This window comes from Lepus europaeus, chromosome 8, assembly GCF_033115175.1.
Source record: "Lepus europaeus isolate LE1 chromosome 8, mLepTim1.pri, whole genome shotgun sequence".
In the NCBI taxonomy this organism is placed as follows: domain Eukaryota; kingdom Metazoa; phylum Chordata; class Mammalia; order Lagomorpha; family Leporidae; genus Lepus; species Lepus europaeus.
Window position 1 is genome coordinate 23,200,030 of NC_084834.1, and position 20,402 is coordinate 23,220,431.

Here is a 20,402-nt window from a genome sequence, read left to right on the forward strand (position 1 = left end):
ATTCTTTCCGCCTGTGCGTGCCGCTTCCCCGGGCAGCAGCGTGCCCGCCTGAGGTGCGGTCGTGTCTGCGGGGCTGGCGCTGTGCCCTGGTGCCCTCCGTCAACCCCTGGGTGTAGCTGTTAACTGGATCTTTGAATGAGCCCAGACACCTTGTCTGCAGATGCGTTATGGTGTCCCGTATGCTCTCTGGGGCCCAGACCAAAGCCCTGTGGGAGGAAAACCCTGTGGAGTTCATTCCTGTTGGGCTTTTACCTTGTGTCCATGAGCCCTTTGGCCCTGAGCACACCTTTGAATAGGCTGATGCTGCACAGGCTTGTGATGATGAGCGTGAGGGATTCAGTCCCCTCCCACCCTCCGGCAGAGCCGCCTCCATGGCCCCCTGTGTCCCGCAGATACCTGGACAAATGTGCCTGCAGAACTGAGGTGCCCTTGTACCCCGCCCTGGGGCCTTGGAGTGGTCGAGCTCTGGGAACGCAGCGCCAGCGTGTGTCAGAGGAGCTGAGTTGGTCCGGTCCCTAGTGTTTAGCACCAGCAGCTGAACCAAGGTCACCACGGCTCGCAGTGCCCCAGCAAGTGCATGCATTTAACCTGGGGTCCATCTATGCAGGGTTTGCCTGTGTCATTGCCTGTGTGGACCTGCCAGCGGTGAGCCTCCCGTGCAGAGAACGAATGCTGTTGGTGATCTTTTAAATGGAAGCCACCCTCTCACCACCGGCCTGGCGAGTGGTGGCGGCGACCGCCTGTCAGCTCAGGTCAGAGCGGAGGAAAGAGTGAGGCTTTGCCCCCTGTTCTGACAACACGTGCAGAGGTGCTGGTTCGCAGAGCAGAATTCTTCCGGCTCTGTACCTGTGCGTTTGCATCTGCAGACTCAGCCATGCAGGAGTCTGGAACTTCGGAAGAATCACATCTGTACTGAACGTGTACAGATTGTTGTTATTCTTAATCGATATAGTACAACTACATGGTGTCTGTGCTGGATTGGGCATCGTAAGTCATAGAGGTGACCTGAAGTGTACAGGGGGGTGCATAGGTTATATGCAAGTACCAGGCTCACTTAACACAAATTTCAGTGTCTACGGGGCTCCTAGAATCCACGCCCCATGGATGCCAAGCAACCACCGTGTATGTGTGTGTATATATATATATTTTTTAAGATTTATTTATTTGAAAGAGTTCCACAGAGAGAGAAGGAGAGGCAGAGGGAGGGAGGGAGGGAGGTGTCTTCCATCTGCTGGTTCACTCCCCAGTTGGCTGCCGCAACGGCCGCAGCTGCACTGATCTGAAGCCAGGAGCCAGGAGCTTCTTCCAGGTCTCCCACGTGGGTGCAGGGACCCAAGGACCCGGGCCATCCTCTGCTGCTATCCCAGGCCATAGCAGAGAGCTGGATTGGAAGTGGAGCAGCCAAGACTCGAACTGGCGCCCACATGGGATGCCAGCACTGCAGGCTGCGGCTTTACCCACTACACCATAGCGCCGGCCTCTGTGTATTGTTTTATGTTCACAAGAAACTATTAAAGATGTTTAGAAGTGAGCCCATTCCCTGCTGTCAGTTCTCAGTTAAAAAATATTTAAGAATTGAGAGCGTTATCAGTGCGAACTGAGAATTGCAGAGGCAGAGAATGGTCATTTGCAGCAGGACGCCGAGCTGCTTGGCGAGGGTTTGTGGGGCTCTGAAGGCAGGCACTGCTGTCCCTGGTGGGTGAGAAGCAGGTCCCTCGTCGCGGGAGCTCCCGTGGGCAAAGGTGCTCCAGGACGGGAATGCCATTTGCAGACCACAGCCTCTGTGTGTTCTGTCCGGCTTGCAGCATTCGCTCTTGTTTTGCTTCTGGAATCTGAAGAGAGCACCTTCGGTCTCGTGAGCCAGGCTGAGCTGAGCTCCCTGCTGGTTGAGGATCCCGGGGGGGGGGGGGGGGGGACCCCCGTGCCTACTCTGTCTTGGTCACATTGTAGCCATTTCTCCCACAATACCCGGATGCAGCCTAGAAGTGTTTCTAGTGATGATTGTGGGTGAGACAGGGAGAAGGCGGGACAGTCCTGCCTGTGGCAGTGCCTCTGAGGATTTCCGTTACCCATTGGAACCCCTGGCCACTCTGGACCAGTGGTGCCTTCGCCTGTTCTCTGGCCCCAACCCAGACCCCGACGAGTGTAGCTGACCCTGGGGGAGGAAGATGTCCCAGCTTGTGTGTCCGTGGCTCTGATGATGCCCTCGTGTTGAGAAATGGGACATTTCTCAATCGGAAAAATGTGTCTGTGCCTTTCTTCCTCCTTTCTCCCTGCCTCCTTCCTGCAGACCTGTGTGAAATCAGAAACCGAAATTCCTGCCGGAGGTGAAGTCTGTTGGCAGAGTCTTCAGGGCCCTGTTTTCCCACACTTGGGTGTCGGCACCCGCCCGTCAAACGGCGCAGCAGATAGCTTTTGCCGACATGTTGCATGTCCCAGCATTTCACGGTCGTCTGAAAAGAGGGGGGCTTTATACATAACGTAAATGGTCTTTGGAAATGTCTCATTCCCTGTGTTTAGAACTCTGACTTTTAATTGTATCATCAACATAGTACAGATTCAGAATCCTGGCCACAGAGACCACGGGTGGCGTTGGCACAGCACAGGGAGAAGCAGTCCTGTGCTTTCCTCTTCTGATCTAAAGGATAAGGGACTCCTCAATGCAGTGCTTCCCCAAGCCTTGGGCTAGCGTTATCCGAACGTTGTCACTGAATAGATACCTCCAAGTAAATATCAGGTGTCTGCAGAAATATATATGTAAAAAAAAAGGTTCTGATGCATGTACACACGATGATGAACTTGAGTACAGACCACACTGCGTTAGATTGGAGACAGTGAAACTAGTTCATTCACTGGTTCTTCCACTTACTTGGGGGTTTTATTCTCACCCTCCTCTTTTTTTAATTTAACAGGCAGAGTTAGAATGAAAGAGAGAAAGGTCTTCCTTCCATTGGATCACCCCACAAATGGCCACTATGGCCAGCATTGCAATGATTCAAGCCAGGAGCCAGGTGCTTCCTCCTGGTCTCCCATGCAGGTGCAGGGGCCCAAGCACTTGTGTCTGTCGGGCCACAGCAGAGAGCTGGACTGGAAGAGGAGCAACCAGGACTAGAACCTGGCGCCCACATGGGATGCCAGCACTGCAGGTGGAGGACTAACCAAGTGAGCCACAGCGCCAGCCCCTTTTTAATTTTTTTAATTTAATTTTGTTTAATCTCACCCCCTTTTGGAGGCACGATTGTCCTATAAAAGCTGTCCGTGTTTAAGGTACGCATCTTGGTGAACATGAGAGACGCGTGCCCTGTGAAACCGTCACCCCCGTGAAGTCGCCCTCCCCCCTTTTATAGGATCCTGTCTTCCTGTTTGTTTTTTGTTGTTAGCACTCTTACCCTGTGAGGTCGTGGGAAAGTTGCACCCTTAATAGCATGGCATGGATTCGTTCCATCTTCCATGTTTTTTAAATTAAATGTAAAAAAGGAATTTGAACTGGACCCTTGGCTCCGTAGAAGGCATACTGATTTTCTAAGGGTCTTTGTGTTACTGTTATTTTGGGGTGGTCTAGTATGGGCTGTTCGGTTTGGATCCTTTGCCAGAGGGGAAGGACCTGCCCGGGACGGCACCTGCGTCCTTTCATGGGGATGCTTTGCCTTCTTTGTGTCTGCTGACAGGCTAGGCAGGCCAGGTGGTGCTGGGTTTGGTTTATGAGTAAGGGGACGGAGGCTCAGGCAGCTGAAGGGCTGTGCTTTGGTCTTGAAACACCTTCCTTGTTGAATCATGACCAGAACCCGAGTCCCTGCCTCCATTTCCAGAACTTTTCTGCCATCCCAAGGAGTCGCTCTGTAGCCAGTAAGTAACAAATACCTGTTTCTCCTCCTCCGAGACCCCGGTGACCACCATTTTCTCTCTCTCTCTCTCTCTCTCTCTCTCTCTCTCTCTCTCTCTCTGCATTTGAGGACGGGGTTCTGCGTGTGCAGATGGAATCGTGAAATAGTTGTCTTTTTGGATCTGGCTTATCTCACTTAAATAATGTCTTCGGGGTTCCCCTGTGTGTGTATCAGGATTTAAGTTATTTTTGTTTTTAAATTAGGCGAACCATTTCAACTGTAGGGTCCAGTGGTGTTAAATTCATTTGCATTGTTATGCAGCGAGTGCAGCCGAATGGTGTTCCGCTGCGTGTATAACCCACGTTGTGTTTTTCCTTGCCGCCATCAGCAGACTCAACTCTCTAGCTCTTGGCTACTATGAATCGTGATGCTGTGAGTGTCGGTGCCCCTCTCCCCCTTGGTCTCCACCTGTTGGAAAGATTTTGTTGAACTCTTAGTCCGTTTTCACCTGTAAACCAAATACATTTCTGGAACATTGTAGATGGCAAAAGCGATCCCTAATTCCAAGGCTCAGTACATCACATGGTGCAAGAAGGGGGCTGAGCCCAGGGAATAAGAATGGAGATGTAATTAGCTGGAAATTGAATTGTTTCTATCTGTTCAAGGGAGCAGCCAACAAGCGCCTGTCAAGAACGAAGCGCACAGCTGGGACGCGTTGGAAAAGGCTGAGACGAGGTCACCTTCTGGCAAGAGGACTCACAGAGCACCGAGAGAAGACGCGGGTCCTGAGAAGCAGGACGCGCCTTCCCTGGAGGTCTGTGCCCCTCTCTGTCTTGCCCATTGCAAAGAGCAGAGCCCAGCGTAGGGCTTCGGGCGCAAGTCGTCCGTGTGATCAGTGTGCGTGTCTGTCTCAGGCTTCTCAGTGCGTGTGGATTCGTGATGATGGTGGGTTTGGCGTGTGTATGTGTGCGTGCATGTGTGTGTGTGCACACTCGGAGTCTTATTTGTTTTCTAATTAATCAGGAGTTGCTAAGATAAGTCTTCATGGAACCTCATAGCTTTTACTCTCAGGAGACGCTGTTCTGAAGCACCTGCGGTACCTCCTAGGTCACAAGGGCTGAGTAGAAGCGGATGGCGCCCCCTCTGTCCGGTTGTCACACAGTTCCTGTGTTTTAGGGCCCGCCCCTGCCAAGCCGATTGTTTTATTTTTGTCTTTATCCCCTTTGCTGTCTTCATCTTCTACGTAAAATGTCAGAACAGTATTCACGACATAATAGAAGGAAAATGTCGATGGCAGAGGAGAACTGTGGAGATCCAGAGGGCGTGCGGTGTACCCCGGGGGAGCTGAAACACGGTCACGGACGTCACCACAGCACGGTCAGGGCGAGGGACCCCGAGCCATGCGGAGGTGTGGCAAGGCAGGGAGCGGCAGACGTGACTTGCAGGGGGCTTTAGGTTTCTCCAGAGGAGCACCAATGCCGACAGAGAGTGGTGCAGTATCACTGAAAGACAGAAACCATGGCTCCTGCCACCTTCACGCTCAAGTGCAAAGCTGTCGGCAGGCATCCTGCAGCAAGGTGCATCTCGTAACCCTTTCTCGAGAGACAGACCAAGCTGATGATTTTAGCCAGCCAAGGCAGCAGTAAACAAGGACTCCGGGCTGCAGAAGCCATGATGAAGGTTTGTGGCTGAGGTTTCAGTGCCTCTAGTCCAGCCTAAGACCAGCAGCGGGCAGTTGTAACCACAGTTAGATTGGGACAGTTTTAAGTGGACACTTCAATCTGTGAAAAATGGGAGGTGAGATTGAGAGGGAGGTGAAAATAAATAATTTCAGTTCTTTCCTAGAAGGAAACCAGTACCCTATGACAGTGAAACATGTAGTGGTTTTTTTTTTTTTTTTTTTTAAGATTGGTTTATTTATTTGAAAGAGTTACACAGAGAGAAGAGAGGCAGAGAGAGAGGTCCTCCATCCAGTGGTTCACTCCCCAATTGGCTGCAACGGCTGGAGCTAAGCTGATCCAAAGCCAGGAGCCAGGAGCTTCTTCCGGGTCTCCCACATGGGTGCAGGGGCCAAAAGAGTTGGGCCATCTTCTACTGCTTTCCCAAGCCACGGCAGAGAGCTGGATTGGAAGTGGAGCCGCCAGGTCTTGAACCGGTGCCCGTATGGGATGCCGGCGCTTCAGGCCAGGGTGTCAACCCGCTGTGCCACAGCGCCGGCCCTGAAACATGTAATTTAATAGGATGATAACTTGAAAAAAAAATGGTTGCCACCCTTTTCTTACCCTGAGGGAGATCCTTAGGAATGAATGTAGCATGCAGAAGACACTGTTTGAAACTTGTGAACCCCTTTGGTTCCACTTTTAAATATTCGTATAATATTTAAATATTTTAAAAATATTCATACAAAATGGCCGGCGCCGTGGCTCAACAGGCTAATCCTCCACCTTGCGGCACTGGGACACCAGGTTCTAGTCCTGGTAGGGGCGCCGGATTCTGTCCTGGTTGCCCCTCTTCCAGGCCAGCTCTCTGCTGTGGCCTGGGAGTGCAGTGGAGGATGGCCCAAGTGCTTGGGCCCTGCACCCACATGGGAGACCAGGAGAAGCACCTGGCTCCTGGCTTCGGATCAGCGCCGTGCGCTGGCTGCAGTGGCCATTGGAGGGTGAACCAACGGCAAAGGAAGACCTTTCTCTCTGTCTCTCTCTCTCACTGTCCACTCTACCTGTCTTAAAAAACAAAAACAAAATTCATACAGAAATGGAGCCTTAAATTTTAAAAATAAAAAATCATATTTTATAAATCTCCTCAGCCATATTGCCATTGTTATGTGTGCGTAGGTGCAGAGAGAAATGTTTAAAACTGGTCCGCCTGGCAGGCATCGTGGCGCAGTGACTTAAGCCGGGAAGTAGATGAGGCTCAAGGACTTGGGTTGGCCATCCACGTGGGAGACCCAGATGGAGTTCCTGGCTGTTGGCTTTGGCCTGGCCTGGTCCCAGCAGTCGTAGGCATTTGAGGAGTGAATCAGTGGATGGAAGATCTCTCTCTCTCTCTCTCTCTCTCTCTCTCTCTCTCTATCTTGCTGTCACTCTGCCTTTCAAATAAATAAGTCTTCAAAATAACCTGTAACAGTGGGAGACCTGGTTATTTCTACTTGGGGGCTTTTGGATGATTTCCTTCTTTTACTCCATTTTGCTTGAACGTTACAACAAACGTGACCTTTCCGTGTAAGTAAAATGGAAGTGATTGAGAATATGTCATGGACACTGCACGCCGGAACTGACAGTCTTCTGAGAAAGACAGGATATTTCTGTGTAACCGGGCACTGAGATTAATAGAGACTGGAAGTCGGCATTGGCCGTGATTGCCACGGAAGGCACCTGAGGAGGCAGAAGCGGGTAGCTTATGGACGCGCAGGTGGGCAGTGGGCGCCACAGAGCCCCCTAGCGGTGGACGGGGAGACCTCAGGGTAGACCTGGGAGCAGGTGGGGGACTGGACGGCAGGACGAAGCTGCCTATGTGGATTCATGGCAGGGGGAGGGGTCAGAGCTACCTCGTGGCGAGGCTTTGAATGCCAATTACAAGTTCTAGTCCCTCGGCCTCCATGGAAAACACACATGGCAACGTGTGTGAGCACGAGCTGTGGGAAGAGGGTGCCCGCTAGGGAATTTCAGAATCCGCGTGTTTAAAAGCCCCCTTGTCCAGGTGAGGCTGCTACAGACCATGGAGAGCCGTCGGGATGTGAGGGCGCTCGTGCTGGTGACGGGTGATGCTTAACCAGCCGCAGTCTTCCTGCAAGGTTGTCGTTGGGTATTTTTCAGTTCAGCTGCACGAAGACTTGGCAGAATGCCCGTGACTGAGAACCAGCGGGGTGCTGTAGCACGTGCTCAGGTGAATGCGTGCGTAACGCACTTCTGGAGGATCCTCCAGGTCCGCACACACCTCCGAGGGCTCCCTGCCACCTGGGGGTCTGAGCTGGGCTGGCGAGGAAGGGATGGGTACCTGCTCCCTTCTGACAAGGAGGCTCTTCTCTGCTGAGAGGGGGATGTGATCTAGGCTGTATTTGGAGCAGGGGTGAGCAGTGGGAAGAGCAGATGGGAGACGTCGTAGAAGAAAAACCGTGAGGCCTTCGAAGCGCCTAACTGGGTAAAGGCAGGCAGCATCTTTTTCCTGAGCCATTTACAAATAGTTAACTCTAAGGTGCAAAGACGGGGCGCTCCGATGTCTGCAATGGCTCATTTTTGTGTCTTCCAGAGCAGGGTTGCGTGGTGGTCGACAGTGCAGACTTCACACCATACCCGTGGGTTTGAGTCCAGCTCGTGGCGTACTGGCTCCATGGTGCGGGGCGAGTTTCGTAACCTGTGTCCCTCTGCTGTAAAATGAAACTCTTAAGAGTGCACCTGCCTCCAGGGCTGTGTCCTGGAAAATGCTTCAAATGCAGTACTCTGAGTTCTGATGACAGGTGTGAAGTACCTAGGAAGTGACAGTTGGAGGAGGGTCGTTACGCAGAGAGGCGTGGCTGGGCGTGGAGGTGGAGCTGGGGCCTCCACGACAGGTCGTGCCTGGTGCCCCCATGTGGGTCCTGGCCCCGTGGAGCTCAGACCCCAGGGTGGCAGGGAGCCCTCGGAAGTGTGTGGGGGGACCTGGGGCACTGCTGCACTTGCACACGGGTCAGGGGTGCTGTAGACAAAAGTACAAGACGCTAGGCCATGGGTAAAGGAGGCGCGTGCTCTCAGGGGAGAAGTGGAGTCCCTGAATCCGAGGTGGGAGGGAGCTCACGGGGTCAGGAGTTCAGCCTGACGTCCTACGGTGAAATGGAAGCCAACGACGAGGTGCACTGACCCTCTGGCCGCCACCTTTGTGTGCTGGGAGATGTTTCAGCAGCTTACTCCCCGGTGCCCCGGGTCCGGTGCCCCGGGTCTGAGAGAGCCCTGGGGACCGGAGGAGGGGTCGCTGCTGGCATCCTGTGTGGGCACCATGCCCCTCCCTCCAGCTCTGCCCTGGGCCCCCAAGTCCTCCCTGGCTCCCACCCTGCACAGCTTCGGCCCTGTGCCCAGCTGCCTCGTAGCGGCTTTCTTAACTTGCTCTTTTATTCTCTGTGTGTCTTTGCCGTTCGATCCTTGTAGGCATGGGCCTTGCCTCGCTCCTGGTCCCTTGAGCTCAGCCCTTCCTGCACACGGTCCATGAGCGTATAGAGGGTGCTTCCGAAAGGTCACAGAAAAATGGCTTTCAGAGGCAGGGTTTTCCTTATTTTTGTGCAAAAATGTAAATCCAGGCTCCCCCCCCCCCCCCATAATACTCCCTTTTCCATGAATTGCCTGAAGACCCTTTGGATGGATGGATTTCGTTTTTTTCAGCACCAAAATAAACAGCTTTTAATTGTGTTTCCCAGGAACTTGCTGTGGTCCCCTTTGTCGTTGTCCTTGAGTGTCTGCATGCGGGACAGACAGGGTGGCAGCTGCCTCACTCCAGGTGCAGCCCCGGGGAGCTGGGGAGGACATTCAGGCTGACACCTGCGTCATCCCCACCCAGGGCAACCAAGCTGGGTTTCTGGTGCAGATTTGCAGGCTATCATAGGCCACCATGTGTGTGTTGCCACTGTGACTCACTGTGTTTCATAGAACCTTTTTTTTTTTTTTTTTGACAGGCAGAGTTAGACAGTGAGAGAGAGAGACAAAGGCCCTCCTTTTTCCGTTGGTTCACTCCCCAAATGGTTGCTGCGGCCAGCGTGCTGCGCTGATCCGAAGCCAGGAGACAGGTGCCTCCTCCTAGTCTCCCATGCGGGTGCAGGGCTCAAGGATCCTCCACTGCACTCCCAGGCCACAGCAGGGAACTGGACTGGAAGAGGAGCAACCAGGACAGAATCCGGTGCCCTAACTGGGGTGCCGGCGTTGCAGGCAGAGGATTAGCCTAGTGAGCCGCGGCGCTGGCCCGGTTTTTGGTTTTTTTAAAAGCATATATTGCTTTTGGTGTTGGTCTCGTTAGTCTCTGTCTTTTTAAAATTTATTTATTTATTTGACGGGCAGTTACAGAGAGGTAGAGAGAGACAGAGAGAGAGGTCTTCCATCTGCTGGTTCACTCCCTGAATGGCCACAATGGCCAAAGCTGTGCCGATCTGAAGCCAGGAACCAGGAGCTTCTTCCAGGTCTTCCATACAGGAGCAGGGGCCCAAGGACCTGGGCTATATTCCACTGCTTTCCCAGGCCATAGCAGAGAGCTGGATCAGAAGTGGAGCAGCTGGGACTTGAACCAGCGTCCACATGGGATGCTGGCACTACAGGTGGCGGCTTTACCCGCTATGCCACAGCGCTGGCCCTGAACCGTGCTTTAAAACCCCATGAGCGTCCTTGCCATTTCATTGTTTGCTCAGAGAAAATTGACGAACACGTTGCCGAGGGCGGTGTTCAGTGTTCGCATTTCCCGACCAGCCTAGAAAACCGTCAATCTCTGCCTTGCACGTGGAGAGAACACTCCTCTCTGTGGTCGGCAAGGAAGGTGAAGCCTGGCTTTGGGAGCCGTAAAGAAAATTTTAAACCCTGCTGTGGCTGTTTTCTTTGAAACAACAGAATTTTCGCTATTTCAGGAAAGTAATTCACGATTATTGTAGAAGCATAAAAAGGAACCATCTGAAATGAACCACTTTTAATGTTTTGTGTATTTTGTTTCTTTTCTGTGCACGTATGTAAGAATCCTACCTTAAAAGTTAAGATACTCACTGTTGTGTATATAATAACTTGTGTATTCATAGTTTTGTGATAATGTTAGCACACTGATGTTGTCGCATTGCTAAACGGGGGACTCTGTTTTCCGGGGTTAAGTAGCATTCCGCCCCTTAACTGTGCCTAATCACACTTCCCCTGCGTGTGGACATGTGGGCTGTTGCCAGCTTTTTACCTCCACAAGTAACTGTGCTCGCCCTTCTGCCCACCGCCCCGTCCCTGCCCCGGTGCACTCCGGGTCCCTGTCTGTAGGTGCAGAGAAATAGACTCGCAGGTGGTCAGCTGCTCCTGGTGACTCCCCCGAAGCCGGGACCCACTGTCCCTCACTTGTGGGATATGTGGGAGTCTGGTTTCACCCCCCACTCGGCAGCCTCAGTGGGTTGCAGAGCCTTGGTCAGTGGATAGGCACACAGATGATGGTTCTGGTTTTCGTTTCAGTGTGCATCTCAGTGGGAATGATGAGTATTTCCCCTTGGTTTCTTTCCTATGTGAAGTTCTGGGGAACACAAAAGTGAAAGCATCACCCATCCCCTATCCTCCCGCTGCGAGGGGACAGTTTTGTCAATTGAGACGTCTGTGTGCGGCCTAGGGCTGCACCTGCTGCTCAGAGGGGGCCCTGTTACCTGTGCCCTGCCCCTGCCACCTCCCGACGTGGGCTGGCACAGCCGTGCTCCAGCACCGCAGTACAAGCAAGATACAAGCTTCTTTACGACCTATGGAATCTCTTTGGTTGGACCCTTTATATGTGTGTGTGTGTGTGTGTGTCAGAGAGGGAGAATTTGTATTTTTTGCCCTTTGGTTTTCTATCACATGTTAGTAGTTTTCCTTTGTTTTCTGTAAGAAACTTTGTATGGAGAGGTATGAATGTCTTGTGCATCAGGTACTAGGAAGTGACATTTTTCATAGCTTTGCCATTCTTATTTATATCAGTTTCTGTTTATGTAGACTGTACGTTCAGTTCAGAATGCTCTGCCATCGTTATGTGGTTCCTCTCTCTTTTTTTTTTTTTTTGTTTTCTTCCTTGGCTTTTTGTTCAAGCTATCAGTTCCGTCATCTCCTCCAGCGGGGGAGTCGGGAAACTTAACCGGTTCAGGTGGCTCAGAAACAGCGTGCTAATGACTAACCCCCCACGGAAGCTGACGGGGCCCCAGACACCTGAACCCTCACAGCAAAGCTTTGAGGAAGCCGTGGCCCTCGGGCCCCGGGAGGTTCTCCCCAGGCAGGTTGGCCTCGGCCCAAGCTCCGCCATGCAGCTCCATGCGATCAGTTTCTTCCTGCTCCAGCCTTCCTCCGTCCCCATCCCCAGGAAGCAGAGCCTGACTGTTCTGTGCGTCTTCCTCTCATTTCTTGCCAGGCCTAGGGCTTTGCTTCTGCACTTTGCTTTCCCTCCTCGGTTCATCTGTCACCTCCACTGCCGGCCCGGCTCTGGCCGGCTCCTCCCCCCCCCCCCCCCCCCCCAAGGACAAGGTCGTGTGTTGGATTTCACTCCTTGGCCCCGCTGTGGACCCAGCTTCTGGGCTGGATCACCCCCACCCCTGCGTCCAGCTTGCCCAACGCCCACCTCCCCTTCCAGACCCACACAGAGCATTCTGCGCTGTGTCCGACCCCAGTCCTTCCTCGCAGCATCCTAACAGCGTGAGGACTCGGGGCTTCAGAAAGTTCAAGGAAATGTGTGTTATGATGAAACTGTGTGGAGTTCAAAATCCTTTGCACCGTAATAAACTCACTTTTTTTTTTTTAAAGATTTTATTTATGTGAGAAGTAGAGTTACAGACAGTGAGAGGAGAGACAGAGAGAAAGGTCAGAGAGATGGCCACCACGGCTGGAGCTGTGCCGATCCGAAGCCAGGAGCCAGTTGTTTCTTCCTGGTCTCCCTTGTGGGTGCAGGGGCCAAACACTTGGGCCATCCTCCACTGCCCTCCCAGGCTACAGCAGAGAGCTGGACTGGAAGAGGAGCAGCTGGGACTAGAACTGGTGCCCATGTGGGATGCTGGCACTGTGAGCAGCAGCTTTATCTGCTACACCACGGCGCCGGCCCCATAAACTTACCTTATTTTTTTCTAAAGATTATTTATTTGAAAGTCAGAATTACACACAGAGAGGAGAGGCAGAGAGAGAGGTCTTCCATCAAGTGGTTCACTCCCCAATTGGCTGCAACGGCCGGAGCTGCGCTGATCTGAAGCCAGGACCCAGGAGCTTCTTCCAGGTCTCCCACGTGAGCCCAGGGGCCCAAGCACTTAGGCCATCTTCCACCGCCGTCCCAGGCCACAGCAGAGAGCTGGATTGGAAGAGGAGCAGCTGGGACTAGAACCGGCGCCCATGTGGGATGCCAGTGCTTTAGGCAAGGGCGCTAACCCACTGTGCCACAGCGCTGGCCCTATAAACTCACCTTTTAATTCCGTGTTCCATGAACTTCTTAAAGATCCTGTGACTTCCCCCTTTTATTTTCTTCCTTTGCTTTTATTTATGTTTCAAAGATTTCAATTTTTTAAATTTAATTTTATTGAAAAGTGTGGGTGGGTGGAGACAGTCGATGGGGGTGGGGGAAGGGATCGTACATGTGCTGGTTCCCTCCCCCCAAATGCCTGCAATAGCCAGGCCCGGGCCAGGCTGGGACCAGGAGCCCAGAACTCAATGTATGTCTCCCGGCGGAGGGTAGCGATGCATTAGTGAGAAGCCTGGTCAGAAAGCAGAGCCAGGACCCGGACCCGGGCCCAGGTGCTCCAGGATGGGCTGCAGGTGTCCCAAGTGGTGTCAGTGACTGAGCTTTTGCTTCTGTTAAACCTGAGGGAATCTTTCTCCACCCTGCCATCAGTTAGCAGCCGGCACGCTCTCTGACCCTGCCTGGAGTCTGATCCTCTGTGCCTGACCTGGAGAGACAGGAAGGCTCCGAGACTTGCTGGGTTGATGAGCAGTTGTTGGCCCTGGGGTGCAGGGGGAGGGACCGGGGAAAGTGCCCTCCTCGAGGTGCACAGGGGAATACCGGGTGAATATGTACGGCAGTGTGTCTGAGGTTCAGCGCTAGGTCGTGTGTCTGTGTGGCTTTCTTGTATCTGGTCAGTGTGGACCGGGAGCAGTTAGCTGAAGGCTCTCCCTGTGGCGTACGGTTCTGCCTGTTTCACTGGTCAGGTTTTCCGAATACCTTCAGAATCAGCCAAAGGTGACTGTGCACTTACTGGAGAGGAAGGGGTTAAAGTAGCAGAAAGAAGAAAGTGAAAACCTCCCGATCCCACTGCACACACAGTTAAACTTCACCTTACCTCCACCGTCTCTTGCCCGTGGCACGCACAGGCCCTCGGCTGGGAGCCCAGACACAGGACATGGCGAAGGAGGGATCTAGAACCTTGCCGTTGTCCACTTCCAAGCCCTGTGTGAGAATCGGGTGGATGCCAGGACTTGGTGGTCCCTGTTCCAATCTCTGCGCCAGCCTTCGGCACAAGAAGCTGGAATGAGCTGGTCGTTGCTCCTCTCGCAGCCTGGCTCCTCGGGGGTCCCTGGAAGACCCTGCACTGATGATGTTTTTGGAGCCCTCGTGTGAGCGCCTACCACCACCTGCCTGTTCCCAGGCCTCTGCTGGCAGACAGCGAAGCAATAAGTAGCAGAAGCCGGGAGGGACTTGAGCCGCTTAGATACAAAAGGGCAGGAGTACCCCTTCCCTGAGGCCCGCTAAGCCAGGCCTGGCATCTAGGATAGTAGCAGCCTAAATTACGGTATGTATAGATGTATAATGTATCTAGAGCATACATGTGTCTTATACACACGCACGCACAGGTACTCCAGAAACTTGGTAGAAAATGTAATGAAAAGATGGGGAGTTTGGGTGCCCCAAAAGGCTGAAACCCATGCATGTGAGTGATTGTTGAAGTTCATGGGAAGTATGTATTTTGGAGGAAAATAAAACCAAATTCTGTACGGATTTCCCGATTTTGGGGCACCAAAGCCACCTTGCCCTTACATTCCATTTCCCATGAGTTCTCTGATGGCCCTTGCACATCTCGGGCTTCACTACGGCTTTCAGAACCGCGCTTTGAAGACGGGACGCATCTTCCTGCCCTCTCTGCCCAAAGGCGTACACGCGCAGGGGCTTTCCGCAGAGTTGGGCTGGTGTCCTGCTGTTCATCTGTTACGAAGTGGACACCTGAGGTCACAGCTTCCTCCCAGGCTGATACCTGACTCCTGTGTGCTAGTTCAAGTTCATGGCAAGCTGACCATCAATGTGCTAGCAGACGCTTTCCTTTCTCCGCCTTAGAATTTTATAAGCAACAATCTTTTTTTTTCCCTTCTCTTTTTGTGGAGTGCGAGGGAAGTAGAGACAGGAGAGAAATGGAAGAAACAAAGTCGGTTTCCAGAAGCGTGTGTCGTGGTTTTCCCCAGGACTGGATGCCGGGCGTCCTGGTGGGATGGGTCCTCCACTGGCTTCCTCCCTTTAACCACCTAACATGTTGCTTCCCCTCCTCAGCAAGAAGATGCTCACAGGAAGAAGAAGCTCCAGGAGAAGAAAGAAGGAAATCCACAGAACTTGAATTGGAATAAAAGCCGAACGTGCAGAAAAAACAAGAAGCGGAGTGTCGCTCCGGTCTCACGGTGTGTAACTTCCCTGGGCCGTCAATGTTCACTTCCTTCTCGCTTGCTGGTTCTGCTTAGTCATCATCCCCTCACCTCATTTCTGTTGTGCTTCATTCCTGAGAGTGTCGCTGCATCGAAGGTTTCTAAACAGTTTGTTTTATCTGTTGGAAAAGCAGAGAGAGAGCTCCTGTCCACCGGTTCCCTCCCCAAACGCTCACAGCCAGGGCTGCACCAGACCAAAGCAAGGAACCAGGATCTCCATCCGGGTCTCCCATGTGGGTGGCAGGGACTTAACTTGAGCCCTCACCTGTTGCCTCCCAGGGTCTTTATCTGCAGGAAACTGGATTGGAAGGCAGAGCCAGGACTTGAACCCAGGCGCTCAGTTATGGGAAGCCGGCATCCCAACTGCTCACTTAACTTCTGCACCTGATCCCCTCCCTACTCTTTGTGTGCTGAGGTTAAAATATATTTGTAAAATCTGCATGTTCGCTCATTATATCTTTATTTTGGTAAACATACCTTCGAGGGACTGAATTTTTAAAATCTTGCCCGTATAAAAGACTAAAAGCTAAGGGGGCTTTGGGGGAAGTGGGTAAGACCCCCCACCCTGTACTGTGAGCTTCCTTTTGCCTAGGAGAGGTGGGCGTGCCTGTGGAGCAGGTGCTGGAGAGACCACCCTAGCCCAGCACTGGCCCACCCGGGCTCTCTGGGCTCATACTGGTGAAACAGCAGGTCACCCCTTGTATGACCACGGCTTCAGTGCTGCCCCGGGTCCTCCAGCCGCGGGAAGGGAGGCATCCAGGTGCCGTGGGGTTTGTGAAAGCCGTGGGTGTGGTAGGAGCAGAGCTGGAGTGGAAGCCCCGGCGGTCGGCACCCTGCTTTGGAAACCTTGCCCCGCCCCCCCAGCCTTACCCCACTGGGCTTTTATTTTCTCGGCTGTAACGTGAAGGAGCTGAGCATTGCTGGAGTTCCATAAAGGGCGCCCTTCAGTGTCGTTCTTTACACTTCTCAGCTGCGGGCCTCGTCTTGCCAGCTCGGTAGCGTGTGTATGTGCGCACTCCAGCCCCGCCCAGGTACCAGGGGTCTGCGTTGAAGCCCAGGCTCCTGCAGTTCCCCCGTTTGCCACCAGTTAGCTCTCTTCCATCTGCTGGCTCACTCCCCAAATCGTTATAACAGCCAGTGCTCTGCCGAATCAAGCCAGGAGCCAAGAGCTTCTTCCAGGTCTCCTACGTGGGTGCAGGGGCCCAAGGACTTGGGCCATCCTCTACTGCTTTCCCAGATACCTTAGCAAGGAGCTGTATCAGAAGTGGAGCAGCTGGGACTCGAACCGGCATCCCTATGGGATGTTGACACTGCAGGCATGCCACTGCGCCACAGCTCCAGCCCCACATTTAAAATTTTTTAAAATATTTACTTGAGATGCAGAGAGGGAGAGAGAGCAAGCGGGCTCCTCTTCATTGCTTCACTCTTTAAATGCCCACAAGCCAAGAACTGCATGCTGGTCTCCCTCAGGGGTGGAAGGAACCCAAGGACTTGACCCATTATTGCTTCCCAGGATGTGCATCTGCAGGGAGCCGGGGCCAGGACTCGAATCCGCTGGTCTTGCATAGCAGACCTCCTTGTACATCCTCCTGTAAGCCTGAACAGGGACTGAGGCTGGACCCTGTGGAGGGGCGTCTGGTGACAAGTGTCCTCCCGATCTCTGCAGAGCTACCTACAAAACCTGCTCGTAGCTCTTCCCTCGGGAGCTCCTGGGCGCGAGCCTGACTCCTGTTTGTGGCTGCTGCACCTGTCGCGACAGGACGGGGCGCACGACAGTCAGTGGACCTGTGTTTGCTGAATGAATGAGAAAGCATTTGAGTCCAGTCTCAGTGCTGTCTGCCAGGTTCAGCTAGTCAAAAAGCAGGCTTTGGCTGGCGCTGCAGCTCACTAGGCTAATCCTCCGCCTGTGGCGCCGGTACACTGGGTTCTAGTCAGTCCCAGTAGGGGTGCCGGTTCTGTCCCGGTTGCTCCCCTTCCAGTCCAGCTCTCTGCTGTGGCCCTGGAAGGCAGTGGAGGATGGCCTAAGTGCTTGAGCCCTGCACCAGCATGGGAGACCAGGAGGAAGCCCCTGGCTCCTGGCTTCGGATCAACGCAGCGCTGGCTGTAGCGGCCATTTGGGGGATGAACCAACAGAAGGAAGACCTTTCGCTCTGTCTCTCTCTCTCCCTAACTCTGCTTGTCAAAAAAAAAAAAAAAAAAGCAGGCTTTATTTTAAAAAAATGCCAGGAGCCCTGGACCTGCGGCTTGCCACTTCACCTTGAATGACCTTGTGGAGTTTGGCTGTAAACCATGAGAATACATTAAGTGACCTCCCTGGCTCCACCATGACAAAATCTGTCTCCTCCCCTACCCCTTCCTCCTCACGTTCTACCCGGCCGGGTTCCTCCTTTCGCTCTCCTGGGTCTCCCAGAGAGGAGGAGATGAATTACAGATGCCTCCGTGTGTGTGTGTGTGTGTGTGTGTGTGTGTGTGTGGCACTTGCAGGCCCTCTGAGCAGAGCGAGCTGAAGCTTGGCTTCGAGCAGTCTGAGCGGCGCGGCGACGTGGACGTCAGAAGCTGGTGTGTGCAGGGGAGTGCTGGGGACATCTGCCGAGCAGACGGGCACTCGGCCAGCGGCTCACCCGGTGCACAGAGAGAGGCCGGTAGGTACAGACCCAGAACCCCCTCCCCCAGCAGATGGAGCTTGCCAGAAACACCCAGCGGGGAGAGACACAGGCTCTGTGACCTGGTCACTTTACAGGCGGCTTAGCTGTCAGCACGGAGCAGGGCGCTAAGTGGACCTGGGCTCTGGTGCTGCCAGCCCTTCCCCCTGCCCAAGTCTGGCCTTTCTCAGCTGTGCTCAGCCACGTCGTTGTAGATATCGCCCAGACATGAACTGGCACCCATATGGAATGCTGGCGCCACGGGGCAGGCCCCTCCGAAACCATTTTTAGATCAAGGTTCTGATTGGTACTGACCATCCTAGCCCCAAACGATTTTAACTGCTCACCCCGCCGGCAGAACAGACAAAGCTTATCCCTTGCTATGAATCAGTAAATATATTTAAAATTTGACAGGCAGAAACGTCTCCCCGTCTGTTGGTTCACTGGACCAGAGCTCCGTGGAGGTCTGGCAGTGGGTGGCAGGGACCGAGTACCTGAGCCGCCACCTGCTGCCTTCCAGGCCCATCAGCCGGGAGCTGGGTGGAAGCCTCCGGAAGGCGAGCGCCCTGGGGCAGGGGCGTCTGAGCGGCTGCCCTCCCCCTCCCTGCTGCAAGTCCCAGTTCCGTGGCCCCCCCAGCCTGAGGCTGAGCCCTGCCTTCCTAACCCAGCGGGAGCCACAGCGGCTTCCCGCAGACAGGTCCCCGCGAGTCATGCCTGCTCTCGCTTCCCGCAGAGCGCCTCTACCCGAAGCCCGAGAAGAAGTGCGGGGACAAGTTCTGCTCGGATTCCAGCTCGGACTGCGGGAGCTCGTCGGGCAGCGTGCGTGCCAGCCGCGGCAGCTGGGGCAGCTGGAGCAGCGCCAGCAGCTCGGACGGGGAGCGCAAGCCCGCAGCGGAGCCACAGCGCCTCCTGCCGGCCGGTGAGGGGCGGGCGGCGCGGATGCGGCTGGGGTTGTCCGCTTTGGCGTATGCACTTTTTCTTGTGTGTTTATGACAGCGTCTGTCTTGAAACAGTTCAGAGAGCTGCAGGCCTGTGCCTTCTTATTATTAACATGCATAGAACAGATTTCACGTGTTTCAGAGGTACGATTCTAAGAAGGTGACTGTATTTCTCTCCCTTTTTTTTTTTTTTAGATTTTTTTTTATTTTATTTTTTTATTTTTGACAGGCAGAGTGGACAGTGAGAGAGAGAGACAGAGAGAAAGGTCTTCCTTTTGCCGTTGGTTCACCCTCCAATGGCCGCTGCGGTAGGCGCGCTGCTGCCTGCGCACCGCGCTGATCCGATGGCAGGAGCCAGGTGCTTATCCTGGTCTCCCATGGGGTGCAGGGCCCAAGAACTTGGGCCATCCTCCACTGCACTCCCTGGCCACAGCAGAGAGCTGGCCTGGAAGAGGGGCAACCGGGACAGGATCGGTGCCCCAACCGGGACTAGAACCCGGTGTGCCGGCGCCGCAAGGCGGAGGATTAGCCTAGTGAGCCGTGGCGCCGGCCTTCTCTCCCTTTTTGTGGTGACGAAATGCACCAGAATTCGCAAGCACACGGTTCTGGGGCACTGACATTGTGCCGCCGTCACCGCCATCCACCTGCAGGAATTTCCCCCGTTGCCTGGTGCCTGTTGAACCATAACCCCCCTGCCCGTGGGTGTAGCCTGGAGACCTCTCTCCTCTCTCTGCTCCTGTGCATCTGAGTGTTCGAGTCTGCCCTTAGGAGTGGGAGGGGCCCGCTGCACATTGCATCATGTCCTCCAAGTCCTCCGGCTTGCTGCTTCCGTCAGAGTGCCCTTGGCTGGCGCTGTGGCATAGTGGAGTAATCCTGCACCGGCATCCCCTATGGGCACTGGTTCGAGTCCTGGCTGCTCCACTTCCGACCCAGCTCTCTGCTATGGCCTGGGAAAGCAGTAGAAGGTGGCCCGAGTGTTTGCGCCCCTGCACCCTCATGGGAGACCCAGAAGAGGCTCCTGGCTTTGGGTCAGCCCAGTTCTGGCCGTTGTGGCCATTTGGGGAGTGAACCAGCAGATGGAAGACCTCTTTCTCTCTGTCTCTCCCTCTCACTGGCTGTAACTCTGCCTCTCAAATAAATAAATCTTAAAAAAGAAAAAAAGCAGAATGGCCTTGCTTTTTAAAGCTGGGATCCACTGTGTGGTGCGCATCCACTCATCCGTGCAGGACACGGTTGGGTTGTTTCCACCTTTTGTTCATTGTGGCTGATGCGACCATGAGCACTGGCCCTCCCGTGCTTGTGAGGACATTCAATGACACAGCAGAGGTCAAAGACGCATCTGTACTTCTATTTATTTTTTCTTTTAAAGATTTATTTGTATTTATTTGAAAGAGTTACAGAAAGATCGTCCATCCACTGGTTCACTCCTCAAATGGCTGCAACAGCTGGAGCTGTGCTGATCCAAAGCCAGGAGCTTCTTCCAGGTCTCCCACGTGGGTGGGCCACAGCAGAGAGCTGGATCAGAAGAGGAGCAGCTGGGACTTGAACTGGCGTCCATATAGGATACTGGCACTGCAGGCAGTGGCTTTACCCACTACGCCACAGCACTGGACCCAGCATCTGTATTTCCATTACTCAGAATTAATAACTCTTAATTGTGTCACATTTGCTCTGGCT

At 53.7% G+C, this 20,402-nt stretch overlaps 1 protein-coding gene across 3 annotated transcripts in view; it reads left to right on the forward strand.

Moving 5' to 3' along the window:
• Positions 1-20,402, forward strand: part of TMEM131L (transmembrane 131 like) — a 180,921-nt gene that overhangs the window by 150,204 nt on the left and 10,315 nt on the right. For all 3 annotated transcript variants that reach the window (XM_062199470.1, XM_062199472.1, XM_062199471.1), the window contains exons 26-29: positions 4,490-4,638; positions 14,997-15,121; positions 17,630-17,787; positions 18,521-18,706. In XM_062199470.1, coding sequence (XP_062055454.1) covers positions 4,490-4,638; positions 14,997-15,121; positions 17,630-17,787; positions 18,521-18,706 — 618 coding nt within the window. The remainder of the gene's footprint in view (positions 1-4,489; positions 4,639-14,996; positions 15,122-17,629; positions 17,788-18,520; positions 18,707-20,402) is intronic.